The following is a 25,360-nucleotide window of genomic DNA, read 5'->3' on the forward strand; positions in this document are numbered from 1 at the left end:
TTAAAACGTCTCCACTATCACCGTTGGCTGTCTCTCATGCCCCCAGTTGCAATCGCTTGAGCGTTCTACCGCACGGGTTGCCCTCGCGCCTTCTTGAGTTTCTATTGTGCTTGTGGTGCCTTTGCGCTCACTCAAGCAACTATTCTATCTGCCGTATCACCATCCAGTATTTCTACTCGGCTTCATTGTATCATTCATGGCCTGTACGTTTCCTGCAGCATACTATTTTGGTTTCCTGACATCTAATGTTTCCTACTTCATCACAGTGTCTCCCTGCAATCAAGCTTCATTTTGTGCGTGCAACTCAAGTTTTGACTGAAGCCATTTCTCTACTCAGTCTACCATCCGCTTCCTTGCACATGTGTAATTTAAGCTTCTACTCACCCGCTTTGCTAATTTTTTGTGTTTCTTTGTGAACCTGCTGTCTAGGACACGTTCCAATACACACAGCTTCCTGCATCTTGAGCAACTGCTACCATCAAGTTTCTACAGACTTCTCACTGCTTCCTGCTCAGCAGCACTCATTGTGGACATGTTGGTTACTGCAACTTGTTTAAAAAAAACTGTATTGTTCTTTATTGGCATACATCGCAAAATATACACATATTTTGTGACTTTTTTCTTTCTCTGCTTTCTTCTATTTTTTTTTCATTTCTCCTCACTACAGCTGTGCATTTTTTTTGCCTTCTCTTTTTCTCATTGTTACTTTACTACTTGTCTAAATTTTTCTTTATTGGAGTATTCCTTTTTGTTCTTTCCTTCATTATTACTGATTCCTTTTGATTTTCAGGTTCAGTCTTCGGTGTTGGGACACACATTTTTTATTTTGTGCTTACTCATTCTTGTACCAGTATGCAAACTGTCACTCCTCCGAGTCCTTTTCTACAGGAGCCAGGTGAACCATCTTTGAAATGGCATAGACCCTTCAATGCCTACTTAGGTGCAATTGATGGGCTTAAGTTTAAAGCAGACAGAAAGAGTGGCCTGTACTATTACTTAGGTGTGGAAGGTCAAAATGTGTTTGATCATTTAACAGAGTACACTGCCAGGACAGCAAAGACCTTCATGAATTTCAATTAGAAATGAAACTATTAAGTACATATTTTGAAGGTAAAGTTAATCTGCTGGTATATAGACACAAGTTTTTTACATATGTTCAGGCTTCTAATGAAGTAATTGATTCCTATGTAACTGCTCTAAAAATGCTGGCTGGGTGTTGTGATTCCGAAAGTTTCAAGTCTCATCTCTCCAGATACCAGATTGTTTGCAGATGTCATTCTAAAAAGATCCAACAAAAATTATTATTTTGCAAAAATTCGTCCTTAGATGAAACTATTAACATAGCAAAGAGCATTGAAAGTTCACAACTTGAAGCACAACAATTGGAAATTGCTGTACCGGTAACTGGTATATTTCTTGTCAATCCAGCCAATAAATCCTTGTCTGTGAATTGTCCCAGTAACAATAATCAAAAAGGGGCAATTTCAGGAGATAATGTCTTAAGGGATGGTAAAAGCAATGGTACTTCACGCATTTTTCAAAAGTTACAATGTTTTAGATGTGTTTCATCCACTCAAGTTTCTAATTTTAAAATGTGTATTGCAGCATCACAAGAACGCTATAAAATGTAAAAAAGTAGGTCATTTAGGAAAAGTTTCCAGAGGTGGCAAATGTTTTCCTGTAAGGAGTGTTCAGGACTGTACAACCTACAGTGTACAAGAAATAGTTGAAAAAAAGGTTGAGGAACTTATGTCATGTGTGGAGTGTGTCGAAGTTAACAATGTCTAAACTAGCAAATATATTACTGAGCCTCTGGTACATATTGATACTGATGGCTGTGGTATTCCACTACTTATTGATTCAGGGGCAAGAATTACCATCATTTCTATTAACAAATTTAAAGAGTCTTAACCTCACAAGGTATTGTTACCTCCTGATGTCATCACCTCTGTGTTTGAAGGGAGCAAAATTGAATTGAGTGGGGTTTTTTCTTGGCTAATGTCAACTTTGAAAGAAAAACCATTCATGGTAAAGTGTTTGTAACCTTTAACGCCTTAACTACGGCCGTTATTTTGGCATAGTGTGGGTGTTCTGAAGGGTGGGTGGGGCTGCGATGGCCAACAGTCGTTCGCAGCACTGGGGAGGGCGTTCTCCCGTCGGCTGTTAGCTTACGGCAGTACGGAACGGGTTAAAGGCATCAATGTTTTGGTTAGGTGGCATCAAGCTGAGTTTAGCATGATCATCAAACCTGGTCAGAAAAATCATGTCTCATTGGTCAATGCTGTAGATGTTCAAGAACTTTGGAAGAATAGGTTTGAGGATGTATTTCAAGAAAAAATTGTGCAAATCAAAAAATCTAATTTTATCAAGAATTTGTAGTTCCCATTAAGCACAAGCTACATAAAGTGCCTCACAGTATCAGAAGTGAGTTGTCTGCTATGCTTACTAAAATGCAAAACGAAAGGATTATTGAAAAAGTGGATGCCACCTTGTGGTTGTCTCCCATTGTTCTTGCAAAGAAGAAGTCTGGCGAATTACGCCTATGTATAGATTTGAGGTCCCTTAACAATGCTATTTGGGTTGAAAGTTTTCCTCTCCCACGTATTGATGATCTAATCACTGCAGTTGGCCAATCCAAATGGTTTTCCAAGTTTGATTTAAGGGCCTCTTATCAGGTGGTTTTAGATAGACATCCTCATCATCTGACAACTTTTGTCACACCTGATGGTACCTTCTAATTCTTCTTCAGAAATTTGGGTTGGCCTCTGCGCCCTCGGAATTCCAGAAGGTTAATGACTAATATCTTTAAGAATGTACCCAATGTGGTTATTTTTCAAGATGACATTCTGGCTCATACTGCTTTACTTGTTGAACACAATGTTATTACTGAACAGGTTCTCACTACTTAAACAAGTATTGGCATAGCCAATAGGTCTTGCTTTTGGGACCTTATAAGTATTCAGTTATGCAGCACAATATCCTTGGTGGAATAACATCAACTGTTGCGTAGCTAAAAACGTATAGGGTCCCAAAGGAGAGAGCTATTGGCTATGCCAATGCTTGTTTGTTTAAGCATTCGAGAGTGCATGTATTTTCAAGCTGACTCCTTTAAATACTGGCATCCGACTCATTCACGTTCCTCTCTCGCGCCCAAATGCTTCTCCTCAAAAGCTCCATGTTGGTCTCTCATCAATTTGCTTTTTTCCCCATTTATGCTTGCTGTGTTCAGGCCGCTACTCACTAGGCACTGTGTTGCTTCTGCCTCGTTTCTTTCCCCACCCACTTAAAAAGCTATTGATCTGTAAATGAAAGTAAAAAATCAGCATGCGTGGTGTGTGCACCAACAAAATGACATGGTCGGCTACGTCAATGATTTTTTTCCCATTCTTTAGCCATACTGCATTTGGAATGCAGTGCAGCTTTGCCAAAAATCCACTGACAAAGCCAATAGGTCCCAATGGTCAGATTTGATTGGCTTTGCCAAAGCTTGTTTACTCTTGGTTTCTCATTCACTGGCCTCCTTGTACATGGAGATGGGGTGGTTGTCAAATAGAGGCAACGTCTTCAATTTGTGGAAGCCGACCCCAAACAGTGCCAAAGGCTAGACAAGCTTGTAGAGTAAGCACTCACGCACATTATAACAATGTTTAAATTTGGTTAACTGTGGAATGATTTGATCACCGAATATTAAACAATCAGTGTAATAACTCCAAATAAAAACTGTATATTATGACATTAATATTTATTCCCTTTCTTTGTTCACTGTGTAATAAAATTTGAGCTGCTGTTTGGTTCAATCTTATGAAGGTGGCAGACTCTACCCAGTGTCAGCATGAAGCCCAAATCAAAGCCACACATAGGTCCAGTTGCAACAAAGCTTCTTGAGTCAGGATCCCTGCTAGCTAGGCCTGAGAGAGAAGATGTTCCTTAACTGTATACATAAAGGCATCAAACACTTGCTGGAGCAGGACCCCACACAATGATTCCCATCAGATCTACATTTATATGGCCGCGCAACAACCCATTCACTCTGAATGTTAAATGTGCCTGCTCATACAAACTGGCACAATGGGGGCAGTCGCTAGGCCTGGCATGCTCTCGGCATTCAAATGTGTGCGTTGTTCATTAGAGATGAAAGGCTGGGGAAGCAGGTCTAAGGCACAGCAACAGCGTAGCCCGCATTGGTGAGGAAACTCACACAACTGACCACTGTCTAACATTCCAGTGACCACAAATACATTGATGGTACCACTAATAAAATAGACCTTTTGAAGACAAAAGAAAGACAATCTCTCTTTATATTTTACTATAACCAATAGCGGAGCTCTTTGGTCTTGTAGGAGTCAGCTTGCTTGGTAACAAAGCTACAACTTTACTCTTGGCTCTAAGTTGTGCATCCCGTGTCAGCGAGCTCGATATCAATAAGTGAGGCGTAACACAACCGACAGTCGCCTCAGAAAGGAAACTCGTGCTAATAGAAGTAGACGGTTAAAAAAGACATATACTGAAATATATTTCTGTTTACATGTAACAAGAGTTGGTAAACATCGATTATTACACTGTAAAACGTAATATGTAATCAAAACCCACCTCAGTAATAGCAGCACTAGCATTCCACAGAAGTCGACTTTGTGAAGTTGCAGGTCTATTAGTACCTTTGAACTTTACAAAAGACTTGCTACATTATAAAAAGTATTTACCTGCAGCCAGTCTTTGCTTTTTTTAGCTTCCATTACTTTGCGTTGGATAAGATTTTAAACAAAGGATACCGTCTGGGCCTCTTCTGGCTGTCCGGCAGGCATGTAGCACCGCTGCCCCCACTTCACACTCACTCACGTAGCAGACTCCGCCAAGCAACCTAAATGTGAAATCACACGTACCTGCCGGCCAGGCCTGACATCACCAGTCTAGAGCAACTTTACAGCACATTCACCCAGATTCAAACACACCCAGAAGACAAGCTGTCCAAGAAACACTGATAGTGACCGCCCAAAAACCAGATGCAAACAGAGTCAAGGGAAGACTTCTTCCAGTCGGTCATATACGCTACACTCCAGGAAAAAAGGCTGGAACTGTTTTTGTAAAGAAATGGCGCTGCACAGAGCTCCGGACAGTACATCAGGCCTGTCTATCTCTGACCTGCTCTGTCTTGCAGACTTACATTTAAACCTCTCCAGTAACAAACATTTACATGCCACAGATATCTTCAGCACAAGAGGGAATGCCTGAAGAGAAGTGCACACAGAGCCACAAACCACAATTCTGACCCGGAACTCTTTCCTGCTGTAATTGTTTAGGATGATGGCTCCGGTGCCTTCTACTTAGACATGCAAGGGGGCGCTCACCTCCATCCTCACTGTCAGCTGACCTAAAGCAGAAACCCATGGTGCATAGTCTACCGTTTCAAGGCTGCTCTCTCACAGTGGTCTCACTCAGAAGATTCACACATGTCTAGACTAAGTTGAAACAGGCAGCAAGTGGAATATGTATTTAAGACACCTGGACCCATAAGCAAGAAGGACACAGAGCAGACCCACAAGTCCACAGAATCAATTTGAAGGTAACCAAAGAGCGTAACATACAATATCCATGTATATATATCATATGTACATTGATTGCACACTGAACTGGAAGTCGATCATATGCGGGCTGGGATATTTGGAATATTGATATCGACTTTTAATGTGACTCACACACAGGTTGTGTATTTGTAGAATGGTGACCCGAAACTAAACTTAGTCTAACTCTGAACCGTGCTGGGCCCCTGGTGATGAACGCGGATCCTTGGGCCTCGAGACATGGTTTGACGTAGAGACTAGTCCTTCTGGAGAGCCCCCATGGATAGCTCAGATCCACTGATTGGCTGCAACGTCTCTGGATCCCTTAATACCAACCACCCCAAACCCACCCCTGATGGTTGCTTCAAGAATCAATGGTGCACCCGAAATCTGGCTCTGCGATTCTGGAAATGCAAGCACCCCTTTTGTGTTGATGAATGTTACATGAGAGCAGGACGTGTTCTGTGAGTACAGAAGAGACCAGTACGTGAAATAGCGTGTCCCATCTGTAATGTACTGGACGTAGAAATAATGTGTTCTGTGAGTGCTGAAGGGGAAGAGGTCGGTGAAATAACATTTTGATGTATTCTGAAGGGGTCGAGTATGGTGAAATAAAGCATCGGATGTGGACAGAGGAGACGAGTACAGTTTAAAATGGAGCCATTTCTGTGTCTTTTCTGGTAAAATACTTGATGAGAACCTAGGCCAGTATAATGCTGTCTTCTGCGTACAAAAAAGGATTTGAAAAAGAGAGGTATGCAACTTTATTAACAATAAATTTAACTTAAAGTGCAGAATGAGAACTCACTACAGGTGGAAACCGTTTTTTCAAAAAGCAGATCCCAGAGTCCAGAACCAGAAACAAAAATAACACAGCGAGGAAGTCAGCAGATCGGGGATCTTTCTGCCCTGATATTACGAGGTGCGGCATCACTCTAAAACATGACATTGGCATGTGTGGTGAGTGGGGAGCTATCATATGCGGTGCTATTTTATTTCACACCTTTTTAGAAAGATTTCTTGTTTCCTACTACAGGAGGGCGGTAGATGCAGAAAGCGATGCATGGAAGGCCTGCTCAAATACTTCATACACCTATGTCAATCCAAGAAACGTGCATGCTACTCCTTCGTATGGTACAAACCCGAATTGGTAAAAAAAAACACCAAAAAACACACGCAAGCCAAACAATAGTAACCATTACAAAGAATTTACAACCAAAAACATAAGAACGAATTATTAAACGCAATAACCTGCCTATGGTCATACTCAAGCAGACTGAGGTCTGTGACAGAATCCTTGAGAACCACATGTGACGATACCCAAATGCGCAGCTCTGTTTGAATGTCTGTTAACGAACCCCTGTGGGACACATGCAGTCACTGAGTCTACTCAAAGGGACTGGATTCAAGTCTGTTATCATCTACGGCAATAGCAACTGACCCACGGGAGCAAACTACAGATGATATCAGGATGATCAGAGTAGGAAATGAAACTCCACTGGTTTTAAAGCCAGGTGCACACAAATGAAAACTAAGTGCCAATTTAGTTAACCCCTTGCGCCAAAAAAGACATTTTAGTGGCTTAAAAGGTTAATTTAAACATAGCTAGAAACATTGGAGAAAATCTCAGACCAGTAAAAAACTCATATATTGGTAGGTACAAGTTTAAAAGGACAAGCGCGTGCCTCGCGTGGCAGTAGCGGTAGAGGGGCCTGCGTGATTCCCTTGGGGGAGTGTGCAGCAAGGCGCGACCATATGGCGCCAACATATGGCGCTGCTCGCTCTGCAAGGAAATTGCCAGACGTGCATAGGTTGCCATTGCAAGCAATGCGAGCTTGTTTTTGCAAGCTGTGCCGATGGCATTAGGACTCTCTCCTAAGCAGTGCATGCGCGCTGCGTAGGCGAGACCTAAAAAGGGATGGTGTAACATTAAGAGATGAGAAATGCATCTTTGCAGTCAATGAAAGTGAGTATTTGGGTCACATTCTTTCTCAAGAGGATGGCAAAGCAAAGCCCAGCATTGTTGATGGCATTGTCAAGGCGCCTCACCCTGCTAATAAAGAACAACTCAAATCATTTATGGGTTGTGTGAATTCTATGCGTGACTTATACGGATTTATGCAAGCTTGACAAAATGATCCAGAGGTCTTCTTAAGAAAAGTGCTGACTTTATTTGGAACTCTACCTGTCAAGAGCATTTTCAAGCTATTAAGGACAGCGATCTGTCTGCTCCGGCTCTTCAAGCAGATGTTTAAGGTCGTGACACTTATGTCCCTGGTGCCGCCAGCTCCTATGGTGTGAGGGCAGTTTTGTCCCAAATGGTTGGTTGCAACGAAATGACAGTCGGTTTTGCCTCAAGAAGAATGAAAGATGTTGAACTCAGATATTCCATTATTGAAAGAGAAATGCTTGCCTGTGTGTGGAATTGAGAAGTTGAAGCCTTACGTTTTTGGGAATAAAGGCCAAATCAAAAAGACGCAATTCAACTGATACTGGAAATATTCATGATGTCCGCCCGCCAATGGTTTGGATGAGATTTAGAACAAAATTGTTACCTAAAAAGTTCAATGATTTTGTCACTACTTAGTTGAAGGGGATATATGTGGTGTTGTGTATATTTCCTCACATTATTAATATAATTTGTATTATATGGTTTTTTGCCATTTCCAGTTTAGTTGGTATTTCCAGTGTGCTTTTTATTATATGACAGTGGTTTGAACCTTGTGTTGTCACAGTTCTTCCACCTATTTCCTCCTGTTCTGAGAGTGTTTGTATTTGTCCTGTTGGGCAGCTCTTGGCCATTCCCTGTGCCCTCTGGACTGCTCTGCTCCTCGCCAATCCCTTTTAACCACATTTTCCAGATTCATGTCTGACTCGGACTTGGCTATCAATAATTCCAAGTCCTACTTCATGAAAGTGGGGAAACAATCGAAAAAGAGCTTTCATTTTAGTGTTGGCCCAGTCAAGATCCCTCGTACAAATGTATTTTCCTATTTAGGGGTCCTATTTGACAACCAACTTAAATGGGGTCCCCTAATTTTGAGGAAAAAAGGGGATCTGGCTCGGGTAAGTACTGCAATTTTTACCTTTGCCTCTAAAATAGGGAAGAAACCAACGGGAGCTATACTGCAAGTTCACCAAGCTAAAGGCCTGGCCATAGCCACCTATGGTAGTGAAATCTGGGGATACACTGCCGCAGATACATAGCCTGCAGGTAGTGGAGAATGACTTCCTGAAACGCCTACTATGTGTTCCGCGTGGAACCTTTAACTTAGTGATCCATGAGAAACTAGGGGTCACCTACTTAAGCGATGTTCTTGCCCTGCGACCCCTGATCTTTTGGCCTAAGTGTGGGCTGAAAAAGATTTAACTCTCAACCATTTAATACTAAGAGAGTGTATGTCTTGTGATAACTCAGTCCTTATTCCCTGGCTTGTGTATATCAAAGGAAATTTTGAAGGGATAGGGCGTGGTGTTTTATTTGCCAACCCTGACACTATTGCCAAGAACGATGTGGAATTAACCAAGATAGCCTTTCTGACTTTAAGGAGAGCTGACAGGGAAGCTAAGGAGATGCTGAAACCTAGTGTCCGGATTTATTTAACGCTTAAAACAACCCCAATGATGGAACCTTATCTTTTGGGGTTTCTGTCAATATTTGATAAGTTTCTGCTAACCAGGTTCAAGATGAACCTCTTCCATTTACTGTTAGCCAGATCTAAGGGTGTTATCATAGGTCAAGTGCTAGCTCCCTGCGCCTTTGACGGTCAGCCTCCACAGGATTTGCTGCACTTTTTGTTTTTATGCAAACTGTATGAAATTCCCCGTAAGCACTTTCTGGTTCCCATTTTACAAAGGATGAATTTTAGACAGGCTCTTCAGGGCCTTCTGTATCTTCAACTCCTGAAGGAAGACTGTATCTTGTTTACAGTAGGGTTTTTAAAAGCTTCTGTGAAATCCAGGACCTGTATGGATGTGTGAAGGTGGTGTAACCTGGCATGTATATTAATTCGGTGGATTTACTAGCTGTACAGAATAATTGTTTTAAATCATGTTTTAACTTTTTTAACTGTTTTTAAGTACCTGTATCTGTGTAACGTTTATGGTTTTACAAACAAAACCCGAATAACGTTTATTTGAATTGAATTGAATTGAATTGATTTGATGAAGTGGGCAGAATGTTTTTATTGCTGGCCTGGAATGACCATGCTGAGCATCTCAGGTGGCAGTGTGTCCAAGTGGCCCTGTTAGCTGAATGCGCTCTGAGGGATCTCTTGGTTGACGCCTTTCCTTTGTGTCTGTAGTCATTGTTTGCTTTTAAAAAGGATTTTCTCTTAGTTGCTGCTGTTCCTAAGTTGTTCCAGTACAACCTAGCTCAACTCAATGTGTGCTTGCAGATGTCTCATTTGGTTGTTTCTCTTTTTCATCGTATGTTACTGTAATGTTTGCAGGTTCTAGGATTTACCGTCCAGCAAGTCATGCCACATAGCCAAGTCCACGCGGGCACAGGACCAAGTAGATTACTCTTTCTGAGTTGTAATTTGTCGGCTACGCAATTCCCATTCGGAAGGCAAGTCTGGGTCTAGGTCTTTAGTTGTGTAAGTCATGTTGTAGACACTTCATGGCCCACAGGGTACGCTGGCTGACCTCAAGTCGTATCTGTGGGCATGTGTGAACACTGGAGTTTCTAATGCTTGCCGCCCTTTAAGCTAAAAATAGTGGCCTCTCGAACTTCAGGATGCCTGCACTCAGTATACCCCAATATTTATTGACAAGTTTTTGAAGTGCGTCAGTGGCTATATTGTAAGTGTGGGAAGGTCTGAAGGACAGTTCCTTCCCCTTTGTCAGCCGGTTTGATAGCAATAGGTGTGTTCTGTTTGAGCTTGTCTTTAGGAGCTTGTCTCTCCTGTCGCAACATGTTCCCTAGGATCCTTTTGCCTTTCATGTCAGGGTGCTCAGTGTCCTTCTGTGCATCCATCTCAAATGTTAGGATCACTACCGGGGTCGTTGAGTTAGGGGGTGCAGTCCAGTCTCCTCTGTTTGCATCCCATTCTTTCCCTATAAAAGGAAACCCCTCTGTAGGGCATCTGATTGCCATCCCAGATGCCATAGTTTGGATCAGTCTTTTGTGGGGGGCGCATGTGGTATGGGGTTCCCACTGGTGGCCGATAGTTGAACCACAGTTGGTTTTTTCTTGCCTCTACTGAAACCTCTGGCATTTCATCTGCCTACATGACAGGTCCTTTAAGAAAGGCTGATTGATCATATTGTGACACTGTACACAAGACGGGTTACTACTTGTAATGAAGACTGCCACAAGACAGTCATAGGAACACAACCAAACAACAGTGAGTGTTTATTTTATTTCTAGTGGAAATACTCCCCTCTTCCCTGTATCCTCCCGCTCCCGCATCGACACCCTGCAAGTGCCAAGCATATAGAGGTGACAAAGAAAATGAAGGAGGAAAGGAGGAAGCAAGGGAGGGAGGGAAGGAGTGAAGGAGGGAGGGATGGAGGGAGAGAGAGAAGGGTGGAGGGGAGGAGGGAAGGAGGGAGAGAAGGAGGCAAGGAAGGAGGGATGGAGGGAGAGAGAGAAGGGTGGAGGGGGTAGGGAAGGAGGGAGAGAAGGAGGCAGGGAAGGAGGCAAGGATGGAGGGAGAGAGGGAGAGAGAGAAGGGTGGAGAGGAGGTGGGAGGGAAGGACGGAGAGATGAGGGTGGGAGAACAAGAGGGAAGGATGGAAGAAAGGAGGGATTGAGGGAGGGAAGGAGAGAGGGAGGTAGGAAAGGAGGGAAGGACGGAGCACAAGAGCGCAGGAGGGAGGGACAGAAGGTAGAATGGATGGAGTGGGGTTGGAGCAAAGAAAGGAGGGAGGGCAGGAAGGAAGGACAGAGGAAAGGAGGGCAGGAGGAAGGGACTGAAGTGTGAAACAAAAGAGGGATGGATGGAGAGAGGAGGAGAGAAGGAGGGAAGGCAGGTGGGATGGGCAGAGAAAGGGGCGGAGGGAAGGTGGGATAGATGGAGAAATTGATGGAGGGAAAGACAGAGGAAGGGGGACTGTGATGGGAAGGGTGGAGGAAAGTTAGAATGGAAGGAGGGGGGACTGGAGCGAAGGAAGGAATGAGGAAAAGAGGGCGGGAGGGAGGGGACAGAATTGTGGAGGGGAAGGAGGGAGAGATGGAAGGAGGGAAGGGGACTGTGATGGGAAGACTCCAGAGTGCATCATTATCTGCTTGAAAATATTTAATATTTAATGAGGGGTCTTAATGGTTCATCCAGCCCCACCTGATGAAATGCTTGCCACCGTAAGTCACTTTTTATTTTGACAGATGTGACTCAAGTATTCTTTATGAAAGGAATTTTGCTTCAGGTCACACCTCTTACCTGTACAGGTCACTCCAGCATTCCTCCCCGTTGGACAGGTATTAATACTCCAGCCTCGCTGGGCACATTTCCACAGGGCAGACTCGTGTGATTGGCATTGGACATTACTCATCAGAACTGGCAAAGGGCTGACCCCGAATGAAGAATTATAACCATTGCTTTGCACCGTTCCACATCTAAGTTGTCTGCAGACCACCGACGCGTCCGCCTGATCCCAGGCGTCATCACAGACTTTACCCCACACTCCGTTGTGCCTGACCTCCACTCTTCCAGCACATACAGAGGGGCCGTTCACCAACCGGAGCTGATCAGGACCTGGAAGAGATGACAGAGCAATGGGAAGGAATGCAAACTAAAGGTACCAAGAAAATAAAACATCTTCTTCATCGAATACAATATTCAGTAAGGCATGACCATGACAAATGACCTGCTGAGGGAATAAATCCTTTAAAAATGTACATTTTCCTTTCTAGTCTCCCAGCAGATGTGTTGGCAGCCGTCTCCCCTTGCCAACGATGCATTCCCCATATGAATGGAAGAGTCCAATGGGATCGAATGCACGGGATCAGAGTCCCTGGTGGATACAGTGGGCGCCTCTTTGAACTCAGCTCCACTCATCAGCTTTTTACCAGGGTGGCTGCAGTAATACAACAATTCCGACACGGACAATGGTCAGCGACTATTCCCTTTACACCCTCACACTTCTAAGGCGTTACCTCAAGAGTCTAACATATGTCCATATGTCCATGAGGATAGACCTTTCTGATTCACTGTGAAAGGACAACAGGAGCTCGCAGCTCCCAGGCCTCCATCCAGCCCATGATACCTTCTCCATTTTCCCCATATTCTGCGGAACTTCAGTGGATATCCCCTTGCTTTATATGTGACCCTTCTTGCCGCCATATCAATGTGCATTCCTCTCCTCCATTCTCCTAATTGGGGGGGTAGTGGCGCCCCCCATACACGCGCCAAGTCTCTCTTTTTGGCACCACTAAGACCAACAGTGCAAAAATCAATCGTGGGCGACTCAAATCAATATCATTGGATATCCCCAGTAGTACGAATGTAGGGTCAGAGGAAGTGTGGCCTCTAGCACCTTATTCATCTCTCCCAATACTTGCGTCCAATATGTATGGATGGCCGGGCAGACCCAGATAATATGATAGAAGTCCCACCGTGGTTGTCTATAATGCAAACAGTTTGGATCACTGGCCCGGCCCATTTGGTGGAGCTACGCCCTGTCCAAATGCACCCTATGTAATATCTTGTACTGGATAAGATGGAGGCGGGGTTTAATCGCCACTTCCCTATGGTTCATCAGGGCAGCCTCCCAGTCTACTGTGTCCATAGTGCCCAGGTTCTGCTCCCATGTTTCTCTCAGCTTCTCCAGTCCGTCGGGCATATTAATATTCAAGGTCCTATACGTTAAAGAGACTGTCTTGTTGGGTATCTGCTCTTGCAATAGGTGGCCCTCCAGCGGGGCATATTCTGGCAGGGGAGAGAAGAGCAGGCTCTCGGCTCTCCATGGAAGATGCAGTTGTGCATATTTAAAACCCAAACTCCTTTGCCAGAGTCTGAAAGGATTTATGCCCCCTTCACCACCACATCCCCCAATGTAGAAATTCCGATGTCATCCCAATCACCATAAGCCCTTGAGTTTGTGGAGTTCCCTCAACCAGGTGCAGTCCCAGATCGGTGTCTGCTTTGTCGGTTTGCGTGTCCATCCCAATGTCTTTGTCGCCCTGTCCCATACCTGTACGGTTGTTTGCGTGGCCGGAAGCAATCATCTCCTACCTGGACCCCCATTTAGAATAGGCAAGAACGGCGTGCCATGGTATCCAGCTCAAACTTATAGGTGGGGGGATCAGTTGGGGCATGGAGCCATTCATTTAGCGATGCCAAATGCTCCACCCAATAGTATGCCTCAATATCTGGCAGGGATATCCCTCCATTGTACTGGTTTTCGGTTCAACAGATGCAGGAATGTCCTTGATTGCTTCCCCAGCCACAACAGTGTGCGCAGTTCTGCATCTCTCACCCTAAACGTCTGTCTGGGAAGAGGGAAATATTCATTTAGGAGGGCATACAAAAAGCAGGGCAATGTAATTATTTTAAACATTGCAGCTCATCCAATTATCGTGAGGGGGAGGGTTTTCTATCTCAGGGCATCAGCTGCAAAGTTCGTTATGACTCGCTGAATTTATTTTTGGTAGGAGAGATTTCTATCCGAGGTTAGGTAGATTCTCAAATACGTGAAACCCGTATGTGTCACCTGGAGAGCCCCAGGTTGAGGGACCCACGTCTCCTCAGGTCGCGGGCTACACAGGACCGATTTATGCCAGTTTATTGCATAGCCCGAGAAGGAGCCACACCTGCCCAGGAGCTTGAACAGTGCGGGGACCATAGCGGCTGGGTGGGTAACATATACAGGATATTGTCCGCATAAAACAAAATCTTTTCTTCCTCTAAATCATTCTGTGTATTTTGGAGCCCCTATATCTCTGCCGTCTGTCGGACCTCACATGCCACTATTTCAATGGTGAAGCAAATAGCAGGGGGGACAGAGGGCACCCCTGCCGGGTACCTCTCCGAATAGGGAAGTCTTCAGATAATAGCCCATTTACTTTAACCCGGGCTCTGGGGTCCGCATACAGGAGTCCCACCCAGTGTCTGAATTTGGGGGCTATGCCTAACGTAACTAGAGCCGCCTCTAAGAAAGGCCAATGGACAGCGTTGAATACTTTTTTGGTGTCTAAGGAAAGGAACATATGGGGCTCCTCCCTACCCTGCACTGCCATAAGCCAATTGTGGGTCCGCCGTAGGTTCAGTCTGGTTGCCCGGTCTGGTAGGAAGCTGGTCTGATCTTGATGCACAGGTTTGAGATTACCTGACGCACAGTCCTCTGGGGGCTTTCCCGGTTTATGGATGGGGATGATCGTGGCCAACCTGAGATCTAACGGGAGGGTACCCTCTTGAGACACGTCCTTAAACAGTGCTAACAAGTGCACAGCCAATAGGTATGCCCCTTTTTGGTAAAATTCAGCAGGGAGTCCATTCAGACCTGGGAACTTCCCAGGGCGTAACTTAGTGGTCACCAATGTATCTGCTTAAAGTTCCTCCTTATCCTCATCAGCTAAACTTAGGGTTTGAATAGTGGTCAAATATGCTAGGATCTCCCCTGAGCCACCCAGGTCCCTGGCCTCATAGAAAGCCTTAAAGTAGGAGGCAAATAAAATGTAAATGTAGATGTGTATACTTGTAAAGCTCACTGTGACTCCATCTCGGAGTGTCCTGGTGCTGTATACCGCTGGGGAACCCTTCCTGGCTTTCCTTGTGAGATGGTCCCTCCTGGGCACCACCAATGAGAAGCCAGGCATCACCGGCGCTGAAGGGGCCGTTGTGGAGATTAGGCAAGCTATTGCCCAGAGTTGCAGAGTGGAACCCATGGTTAGAGTAGGCACCGAGGCGAGAATTGTCGAGTCCGCGGACATTTTGACCCAAGACCCTGCCGCGTTGGGATTTGAACCCTGGTCCCTGGCCAACCTCTGCCTCCTGGCCTGCCACTTCTAACCAGTGAGCCACACTTCTCCACAAAATGTCTGCACACTTTGAGCGTCTCCCTTTTGCGCCTGCCCCTGTTTGTCCACTATGGTGTCTATCCATCTGGCGTCCATTTCTTTATGGCTGAGCCAGGCTAGTAGCTTACCAGATTTATCCGCAACATCATACAGCCCAATGGAGGGTCGCCTATGCCTGCGTTTTGGCCTCTTCCATTAATAGAGCTTTATACCGCTGTTGTGTGTCAGTCAGGGACCGGAGGACCTGTACGTCACGCCCCACAAGATAGCGTTGTTCTAACTCCAAAATGTGGGTTTCCAGGCTAGTGAGCTCCTCCTGTGCCTTCCTCCTCTCCCAAGTTATTCGTTTTTCGGCCCTATCACAGAGCACTGTCTTGTAGTCCCACACTATGACTCACGATTTCACTGAGCCTACATTTTCATCAAAATACACCGTTGTGTCAGCCCGGAGACCCCGCCATCTCACAGTGTTTTGCAGGTCCCAGGCCGTCAGCCTCCAGTTCCCTCCTTGCGCCCTGGGCTTCAATCCTGTCCTAACCAAAAGTGGGGAATGGTCAGAGATCCCCCTCACCAGATATTCCTGCTCACAGACAGTCCCCGCGGCCCGCTGTGGAAGAAAGACAAAGTCCAGTTGAGAGTGCACCTTATGGGCACCAGAATAGTATGAATAACTTCTGTTGTCTGGGTGGAGGAGCTGCCATAAGTCGATCAGACCCAATGTGTCCATTACCCTGGCCACCGGCGTGGTCCGGGATTGGTCTGTACGGTTCCCGGAGTGGTCCATAGGGATAGATAGGATGTTGTTAAAATCAACCCCTATAATGTGTAATGTATCGGGTGTGTCTAACAGGATATCAGTCAGTCCATGCAGAGTCCTGGCCTGTAACTTCGGGGGGCATAAATCGAAACTATTGTGACCTTCCATCTACCCCACATCCCTGTCACTCCGACGTACGTGCCCTGGGAGTCTGCCCATGACCAAGTCATCCTGAAAGGGGGGTGTTCTTATTAGGAAAGCCACCCTCCGAGAGCACGCTGTGTATCCCGCATGTGCTAATACTGTATATGCTTCTCTCACCATAAACTTACAATTTGTCCCCTTAAGGTGGGTCTCCTGCAGCAGAATAACATCTTGATGCATTCGTTTTATGGATGTGGACACCAGCCCTCTCTTTATTTTATCCCCTAAACCATTCACATTCCATGTAAGTATCTTATAGGGGACCATCTCCATCCCGTCTGCGGGGAGTCTATGTTCACTCAATGGGGCCATAGACTGGCGTGGCCACATGATACTCCAGGTGGAGGCAACAGGTAAGTGGGCCTCGCTGAGTCACCATGTGACTGCTATTCAAAACAAACTTAAAAAACCCAACCATAAAACTATTGCAAACACTCCAGTCCACCCCCCTCCCTTCCTCCCCACGTCTCCTCCCCCACCAGTCGCTGGGGAGTGAACCCTAGGGTGGTGGATATCTATCGCCCTACCCGTCCCAACTCACGCCACAAGTTCCAACTCTCGCAGCAGTCTAAAAATCCCGCTTAGAAAGAACCAGAAGGGGAAAAATAAAGCTGAGGGATAAACAGCCAGGAAAGAGCTCAACTGCCAAAGCGGGAGATCTGCCGAGAATTCAAGTCTGTAGCCACTGCAGGGTGATTGCCTACAGCTCTGCGGGTGCCCTCTAGGTCTCCATAGGTTTTGGCAGATGGAACCCAGAAAGGAGGTAAGAAGAATAAAGAGAAAGAAAGAAAAGGGGATGCGTATCCAACTTGCATGCTCAAAAATGTAAATCTAGTCCACATCCAACCTCGCAGGCCCCTGGTCACGAGTTGGAATCCGGTCATTCTCTTTGGGTGGATGCAGCATCTGTTTAAGCACCCCATTCCAGTGCCAGTATTTCAGCTGCCGAGGGGGTGCAGAGAGGGGTCCGCAGTCCCCTAGTCCCCAGAGGAAAAGTACCTGATTTCATTCTCTGTGACTGGCTGAGGATGACCATGTGAGCAAAGTGTGTGGGAGCCCGGCGAGAGTCGAGAGTACAGGGAACAGGCACTGAGCCTTCTGAACCTGTCAGTATCTTTTGGAGCATAGGGAGTGGCCTCCAGCTGGCGACCCCTATGGGTCTCTCTGAGTCTCAGCGATCTGTGTAGGTCCAGGGACCGTCCGACGTTCCCCCCAGAGGACACAATGCTACGAGACAGCGCCTCCGATCTTCTCAGCGTGGGCCTTTCCTCCAGCCAGCGCCAGGCTTCCTCCGGCATCTGGAAGAAGTGGGATTTGCTCAGAAAATTGCATTTTATGTTCCCGTAATTTGGCTTTTACGGAGTCGAATGTGCGTCTATGATTCTGCACATCCCTACTGTAATACGGAAGGATAATTATACGTGTGTTCTCATGCCAGATCTTCCCAAGCTTTGTGGCTCTCCTAAGGATCATGTCTCTGTCTAGAAAGTTCAAGAAACGTGCTGTTACGGGTCGGGTTGTTCTCCTGCAGGAGGTCGGGCCATCAACACCCTGTGTGCGCGTTCTATGATAAAACAGGCAGAGAATTTGTCTTTCGGGAAGGTGCATAGGAGCCACGAATGCAGGAACTCAGGCCTATTTGTCCCGTCGATTCACTCTCTGAATCCCACAAAGCTGAGGTTGTTGCGGTGTGCCCTATTTTCTGCATCATCCACCCGCCACAGTTGGATCCTTGTGCGAGGATTGTAGTTCTGTCATTCCTTTATATAGGTCTTGTTGTGAGTCTTCCGCTTCGCCCAGCCGAGTCTCGATCTCCGTGACCCCATCCACCAAATTCTAAAGATCCTGCCGTAAGAGCGACATCTCCTTGCCCGCTGCTCCGATCTTCCCCTCCAGTGCCGCCCTGGATGCGTGAATCGCCTGAAGTAGGGTGTCTGTGTCCGAATGGGGTAGCAAATGTTCCTCAGGAGGAGGGACGATGACCTTTGTGTACTGGTCCATCTTGCCCTGTCGCGGCGGTTTCGGTTCTCTGTCGCTACCCATGATAGTTGACACAGGGCCTGGGTAGGTAGGGGGCGTTTTCTCGCCCAAAGGACAGTGTCCCAGAAAAGTGTGCAGTGTCGACCAGTGGTCTCATCTAGTGGCTATGATCCAGCTCCTATCCCTGGGCCCCTTTCACTCCATGTGTAGCACCCACACAGGTGTCCCCCAGTGCAGGCCTGTGTGCAGTTATGGAAACATCGCCTTTAAAGCAGTGTAAGGCAAACAGTGTCCAGTGAGGGTCTCCCGAGTCCCTTCGCCACGTGGGGGGCTCCTTCAGCCCTATTTCCCTCCTTTATTGCTCACACGCTGCCTGCAGGGAAATTGTGTCCTTCCCCGTCTCACCATACATGCTGGAACCGCTGACTCCTCCGCCTTGACGAAGGTGTCTTCTCCAAATGTTAGGGTTTTTTCACCAAAATATGCATTTACGTATTTCCCTGATCTTGTTTTTTTTTACAGAAATACAATATTGATTAATTGCCTTTTTCCGACTTTGTTCGATATGTTAAAAAATTCACTGTTGATGAACTTGACATTCATGCGTAATATTATTATTCTTTTTTTAAAGGATTAATACAGCGCATGGCTACCCCTGTGACGGGTCATCCCTGTGCTACCAAGGTACATGTTGCAGGAAGACAAGCAGAGGGAGAGAGGTTAATCTGGGAATAACCAGGTTTTTATGGCATTTCAAAAAGCTAGATGGTTCCGAATACCTCTAATGGATACAGGAAGAGAGTTCCAGAGTCCGGACCCCAAACCCTTAAAAGAACGGACTCCAGCTCTTGCTCGAAGGACTTGGGGGTACAGGCTAAAAACTGGTTGGCTGAGTGCAATGTACGTCGTGGTAAGAACAGTGCTAGCATTTCTGCTAAGACATGGGGCACCGGTTGGGTCAGAATTTAGTGAGCAAAGCACAATGTCTTAAATTGGATTCTTTTATCAACAGGCAGCCAGTTTAACTTAGGTAAAAGCTTTGACACTGAGCAAGATTTAGGGAGAGCAAAAAGAGTGTGTGCTGCCCCTTTCTGTACCCTTTGTAAGTGCTGAATCCCAGATGTATTAGCGTCTAGGTAAAGGGGACTACTGTAGTCCAGTCTGGACAAAATAGTGGCTTGAATAATGTTTTAGCGAGTTTGCAAGTCTAAGAAACCTAGAAGGAGTTTTAATCCTTGCAAAATCCCAAAACAAGCACCCGCAGACGCTTTTATTTGGGTTTCAAAGGATAGCCCACTGTCGATCCATATTCCCAAATGTTTCAATGCTTCCTTAACAGCAGGCAGTTTGCTGTCATCAAATTAGCAATGGCCAGCATGTCCTCCTTAAATTTAACAAGGTTATTTTTGCATTTCTTGGAAAAAGAGATAACCAATTGGGTGAATACAAGAAGGGGGAGGAAGAGGGTCCTAGGGGATGTTTACCGGCCAGGCACTGCTACTACCCCTATACATATATATCTACCAACAACAAGTAGCAATGGGTCACAAAGAAACGACAAACTGACTATGTATCTGTAAGGACGTGACCTCAACTGTGGATGTAAAGCAGCAAAATCAAACCTAGGGTACTTTCTCAGTGAGAAAAAATTCCCATCAGATTACCGACCTGTACCACCCTGCATCATATGGGATCCTTCACCATGAAGGTAGATAGTTGTACCCTCGGTAGATTTGGCAAACCTTAGCCTAGTCTCACAAGTATGTCCCAATGCAAATGTGATGTATCTCGGTGTCAAGTGATAATTTGACTAGCAGTGCTGAAAAAGTGAAAATAATAAGTGACTAATGTGAAACCACATAAAATTGGGTAGTGAAGAGGTAAGAAATATTTTAATGGGTACCTATTCACTCCCAAGATAATAAAAACAGTGCAAATAGTAGTATAAACAAATGACTACTAAAGTGGTCGACATGTTTCTGCAGTTTGAACGGGGCCAATAGGTCTCCTACTGCTTCTTCAGGACCATGAATGCTACTGCTAGGTGTGAGTGAAACAAGTGAAACAAAAAACTTTTTATATCACCTGGAGTTCTCCTGATTTCGTGGTCCAGTGTGCACCAGAACGGAGCAGACAAACAAACAGAATCATAGACAGAAAGACATACACATCATAATTAATAGTGTATCATTGTCACATTATGCCATCAGGATATAATAATCATTTATAGGGCAGACATATCAGTATGTCATATTATTCGGAAGTGACATATGGTGATAATGTATCAGTTCGATTACACTGTCACTCACCTTATAAGGTCCTTCCTTTAATACCTTTCTTTTTCCCCTATCAGAGCGGTGCTCCGTTTTACCTGCGCTGTGGCCAGGTGAGGTGGGGCAATATTCTCCTGCAATATAGGTGCAACAGGATCTCATGGGATTACCATACCAAAAGCGATGCTTATGTCAAGAAGAATTAGAGCAGCGGACTTTCCTTCATCAAAACTGCTTTTAATTTGCTCCCTCACTGCCAACAAAGCGGATTCGGTACAGTGGCGTAATCCGAAACCATTTTGTGAGGAGTCCAGTATCACCTGAGCTCTACAAACTCTGTGAGGATGGTGTTCACATGAGATTCAGTTACTTTAGCCACGAAAGGGAGCTATAGGACAATACTTTTTCAGCTTGGATGGCTGCAAAGATGTTTTTTATAGCAGTGTTACTTTAGCATGCTTCCATGCGAGTGGTATGGATGCCAAGGTCAGCGATAGATTATTCGACTCCCTACATACTGGTAGAATATGTTGGAGAAATGTTCTGAGTTGATCTGGTTTCATAGGATCAGCTGCGGAGCCAGATTTAATTTTAATGCAGAGCGACTCAACCTCATTAAGGGATAGTAGAGGGGAGGGAAAAGTATTCTTTGAACATTGTTTTCATTATCCCTTTGCCCTCCCATACAAACCATGTTAGTATTTACGGTGGGAACATTATTCTAGATCTTCTCCACCTTGTTAAAAAATATCAGGCCATCTCTTCACACTGGTTGGTTGAGTAGATGGGCGCAGAATTACGCAAACTGCTTGGGGCCCAACAGTCATAGAACTAAAGCGTGCGCTTTTCCTTTCTGAGTCCCAATGGAGGGTTTTCAAATGGAACTGAACTTTATTGAATTAGCGCAGAACCCACTGAAGAGAAAGATCGATTACCAAATACTACTAAGACCAGGATGCTTTGCGGAATTAATTCACCTGTGAGTGACGTTATTAATTTAAAGGAACTATTTGGGAAGCTCTGCACACTTCAACTAAAGCCCTTAATTAAGGATCAAGCTTGCTCCGAAACGCGTGAGGCATCAGAAAAACATCGGAATGGGGAAAATGCTGGTTTTCAGAAAATAAAGATTCAGTGGAATAACTGTTAGCGGAATGCTTCCTTGCTTGTGGCCAACTTTTGGAATAAATATAAATGTATATATATATATATATATATATATTTTTTTTTTTTTATCTCCTCCAGTACCGGTTTGCGCACCTTGGGCTGTCGCGGAACGGTCCCGGATAGGCCACCGACAGGCCTTAAATTTTTTACCCCAATTACCTCCTCTTTTCAGAAGTAAGCCAGGACGCCCGGAGTTGGCTTGCAGAATTTATTCAGCAAAGTGAAAAAGTGCGACGCATTTCGCCGATAAGGCTTGCTCACGCTCGTCTTGATTACATTGACGGCCATTTTTAAAGTGCTCAAAACACCCCCCCAAGTGTATACATATCACCACCATGGTAATGCGGGCTGCCATATTGTAAGGATACTTATACAATACATTTCACTACTACATTATATGTACATTGTGCTGATATCATAATTAATCACTGTGCCATATGTTATATCGTTAATATAACGTAATCATGTTGAACGGATCACAATATAAACAAAATTTAGTAATTGTAGGGCATGTTGGTAAATGTCACTAATATTTAAACCAAGCAACATTCAAGCCTGTAAATTGGTTAAATAGACCCATATTGTGCCTTATGCAACCAGAGTTGTCAAAACACCCGACAAATACTGTATTACTCTGGTCACCCTTGATGTTAGCAGCCTTTACACCAGCATTCAACACGAACATGGTTTGAAAGCAGTTAAGCATTATTTAAATACCAGGTCAATTTCACTGTTACTACATTCCCAAATGCTCCTGTCTATGATAGATAAATCAGAAGTTTGAGTGCTTAGATATAAGGTGGCTCTGAAAAGAGCCCTTGTGTTAATTGAGTTTTCTCTGCATTTATAAGTAAGTACCGATGCAGAGCCTGATGTTGCAGAGGAAGATTCTGTTTCCCTCATCCGTGAAATGAACACCATCTCTCCTATAGATGCCTTGCATGTGGTAACGCAAGTTGTTGTGGTAAATAGAAGCCATGCTATAATCTCTGAGGAAAGCAGAAACAGATTTATTTACATGTCTCCTTGCTTTCTCAATTTGTGCACAATGTTGATTGGACCAATTCCATTTCTGTCTTTGGCATATATTGGAATATACCAAGGCAGTTCGAGGAAAAAGTGTCATCAATTGTCGAAAGGTGTCTTTTAGAAGCATTTCCAGACCTACCCCAGTCAATGTGCCTAGATCGTTCCCACCACAGTGCACAATTATAAGGTCTGGTTCTGGGAGATGCATAAAAGTTTTCACCAATGGTATCAACTGGTGACATCTCAATCCTCTTTGGCCAATCCACGTTATCTGCACATTTGGTAAATCAAGGTTGGAAATTCTGTTTGCTGCATATTTTCCACTCCAGTGAATATAACTGTGTCCTAAAAGCCAAACCTTCATTTTCAAGGCAGATGCACTGGTACTCCGATGGGTTCTGGAAGTGGAATGGTAGTTAGAAGCTGGATAAAAAAATGGATGAGGCTTGGTGTGGTTGAAAAAATAAAAATGATTGGTTGATTCTAATACCTCAAGATTGAAGACTACGTTGCATGTTAATGTTTATGTAAAACGATATGTACTATTGGGTGTGAAAAAAATGACATGTAACAGAGCTGTGGATAGGCAGGTGTTTCTGGCGGGAAAACAGTCTTCTTAGTTTGCTGTAGAACGTTGAGATATGAACTTTTGACCCTTGCCTTCAGCCAGGTGCAGAATGAGGTGTTACCATGGAAACAGCCAGAGATGGCAGTGGGTGATGGGTGACTTTTATGTGACATTAAAAATATTGTGAGGGACAACCAACTGAAATGTAAATTTGATTTCAAAATTTTGCGGGAAGAAATATGATTGGTTGAAGAGACATATATGAGTGTGTATTGACAGGATATCTGTGCCATTGAATTTTGGTTGCAGTGATAGAAGCATTATTGAGATTTCCGTCAAACGAATATCTGTTTTGTGACTGTCACTGTTCTACATCGTACAAAGCATTGGTAAAGGTAAGTCTGTAACTGTTTGTTTTGTCATGTACCGTAAAATGTGGTTTAGTCACAAACATTGATTGATTTTCCTCACAGTCTGAAACTAAACTCATTTTTGGCTGTCATAATGTGTTGTATTTCTAAAACTATTTTTCCATTTCGTTTCATCACACTTTATCGACATTATTTGTTTAAAAATTATTAGTTTTACATTTTGGATAATAAATTTCAATAAGGTAAATGGTGTTCAGTCATATTGTTATGTAATGTTTTACTGTTAGTTTTTTAAAATCACTGTGAGTCAGACGAAATTGGGACAACATTTTTTTGGGGGGGAACCAATTAAAAAAAATTTGATAGGCGAACTTGAAGGTTTAATTAGTTGGCAGAGTAAAGGTGCAGGGGCTTTAAGGAGAGGTAAAATAACTGCAAGGCCTACTTAACATTCAAATGGATGTTTATAGAGATGTGAAACGTTGAGGTGCGTCGGTGTGTGTAGCTAGAATATATATGTTATCTTGGGCTGGTACAGCAGACGGGAGGGGCGTGTGCGCCTGAAGTCCTGTGAATTTAATGGGGGTTGCGCGCCTTTTCTTCAAATTTTTTCAAGTGCAAATTATAGTTTTGTATATATTTTTGTTGAACAGTGAAATATGGAGTATAAAATATGTTTAATATAGAGAGTAATTATTTGTGTGATTTTGAAGCGTTTATATATAATGAGAGAAGTTGTTTATGAAGTGAAAAAATGGTATTAGCAGAGAGACAGATAATGCAGATAGAGAGAGAAATGGTAAATTACATGTGATACCGTCGTTCAAAAATGCTAATGGTTAATGAATTCGTAAACTTTCTGTCAGACGACAAAATTATAGTGCGGTTTGTGGCCGCGGCCTGCATTGGTGGGGGTAGGGTGAGAGGGGCAGTTGGTTGAGTGAAATAAAATGAAAAGTTGGTACATTACATGTGATACCGTCTTGAAAAAGTGGTAATGCTTAATGAATTCCTAAAGTTTCTGTCAGACGACAAAATTACAGTGTGGTTTGTGGCCATGGTGTACACTGGTGGGGGGCGGGTGAGAGGGGGGGAGGGGGCCAAAGTGGTAATGATTAAGGTATTCATAAACTTTCTCTCAGACGACAAAATTATAGTGTGGTTTGTGGCCGCGGCTTGTATTGGTGGGGGTAGGGTGAGAGGGGCAGGTGGTCGAGTAAAATAAAATGAAAAGTTGGTACATTACATGTGATACCGTCTTGAAAAAGTGGTAATGCTTAATGAATTCCTAAACTTTCTGACAGACGACAAAATTACACTGTGGTTTGTGGCCGCGGCCTGCACTGGTGGGGGTGGGGTGGGAGGGGGAGGTGGTCGAGTAAAATAAAATGAAAAGTTCTGACCATGAGGTTGTACACAGGTTTGTGCAGTACATGTCTTCGTACATTGAGGTAGCAAACCGAGTATAAAAATATCTCTCTCACTCCTGCTG

The 25,360-nt window shown here is 44.5% G+C and overlaps 1 protein-coding gene across 1 annotated transcript in view; it reads right to left on the bottom strand.

Annotated features, from left to right (window-relative positions):
* LOC147706662 (CD5 antigen-like) overlaps positions 1-25,360 on the bottom strand; it is a 226,112-nt gene that overhangs the window by 156,171 nt on the left and 44,581 nt on the right. Inside the window, exon 3 of the mRNA XM_086925220.1 lies at positions 11,942-12,256. Within this exon, the coding sequence (XP_086781346.1) occupies positions 11,942-12,256 (315 nt within the window). The remainder of the gene's footprint in view (positions 1-11,941; positions 12,257-25,360) is intronic.

This window comes from Lissotriton vulgaris, chromosome 6, assembly GCF_964263255.1.
Source record: "Lissotriton vulgaris chromosome 6, aLisVul1.2, whole genome shotgun sequence".
Lineage (NCBI taxonomy): Eukaryota > Metazoa > Chordata > Amphibia > Caudata > Salamandridae > Lissotriton > Lissotriton vulgaris.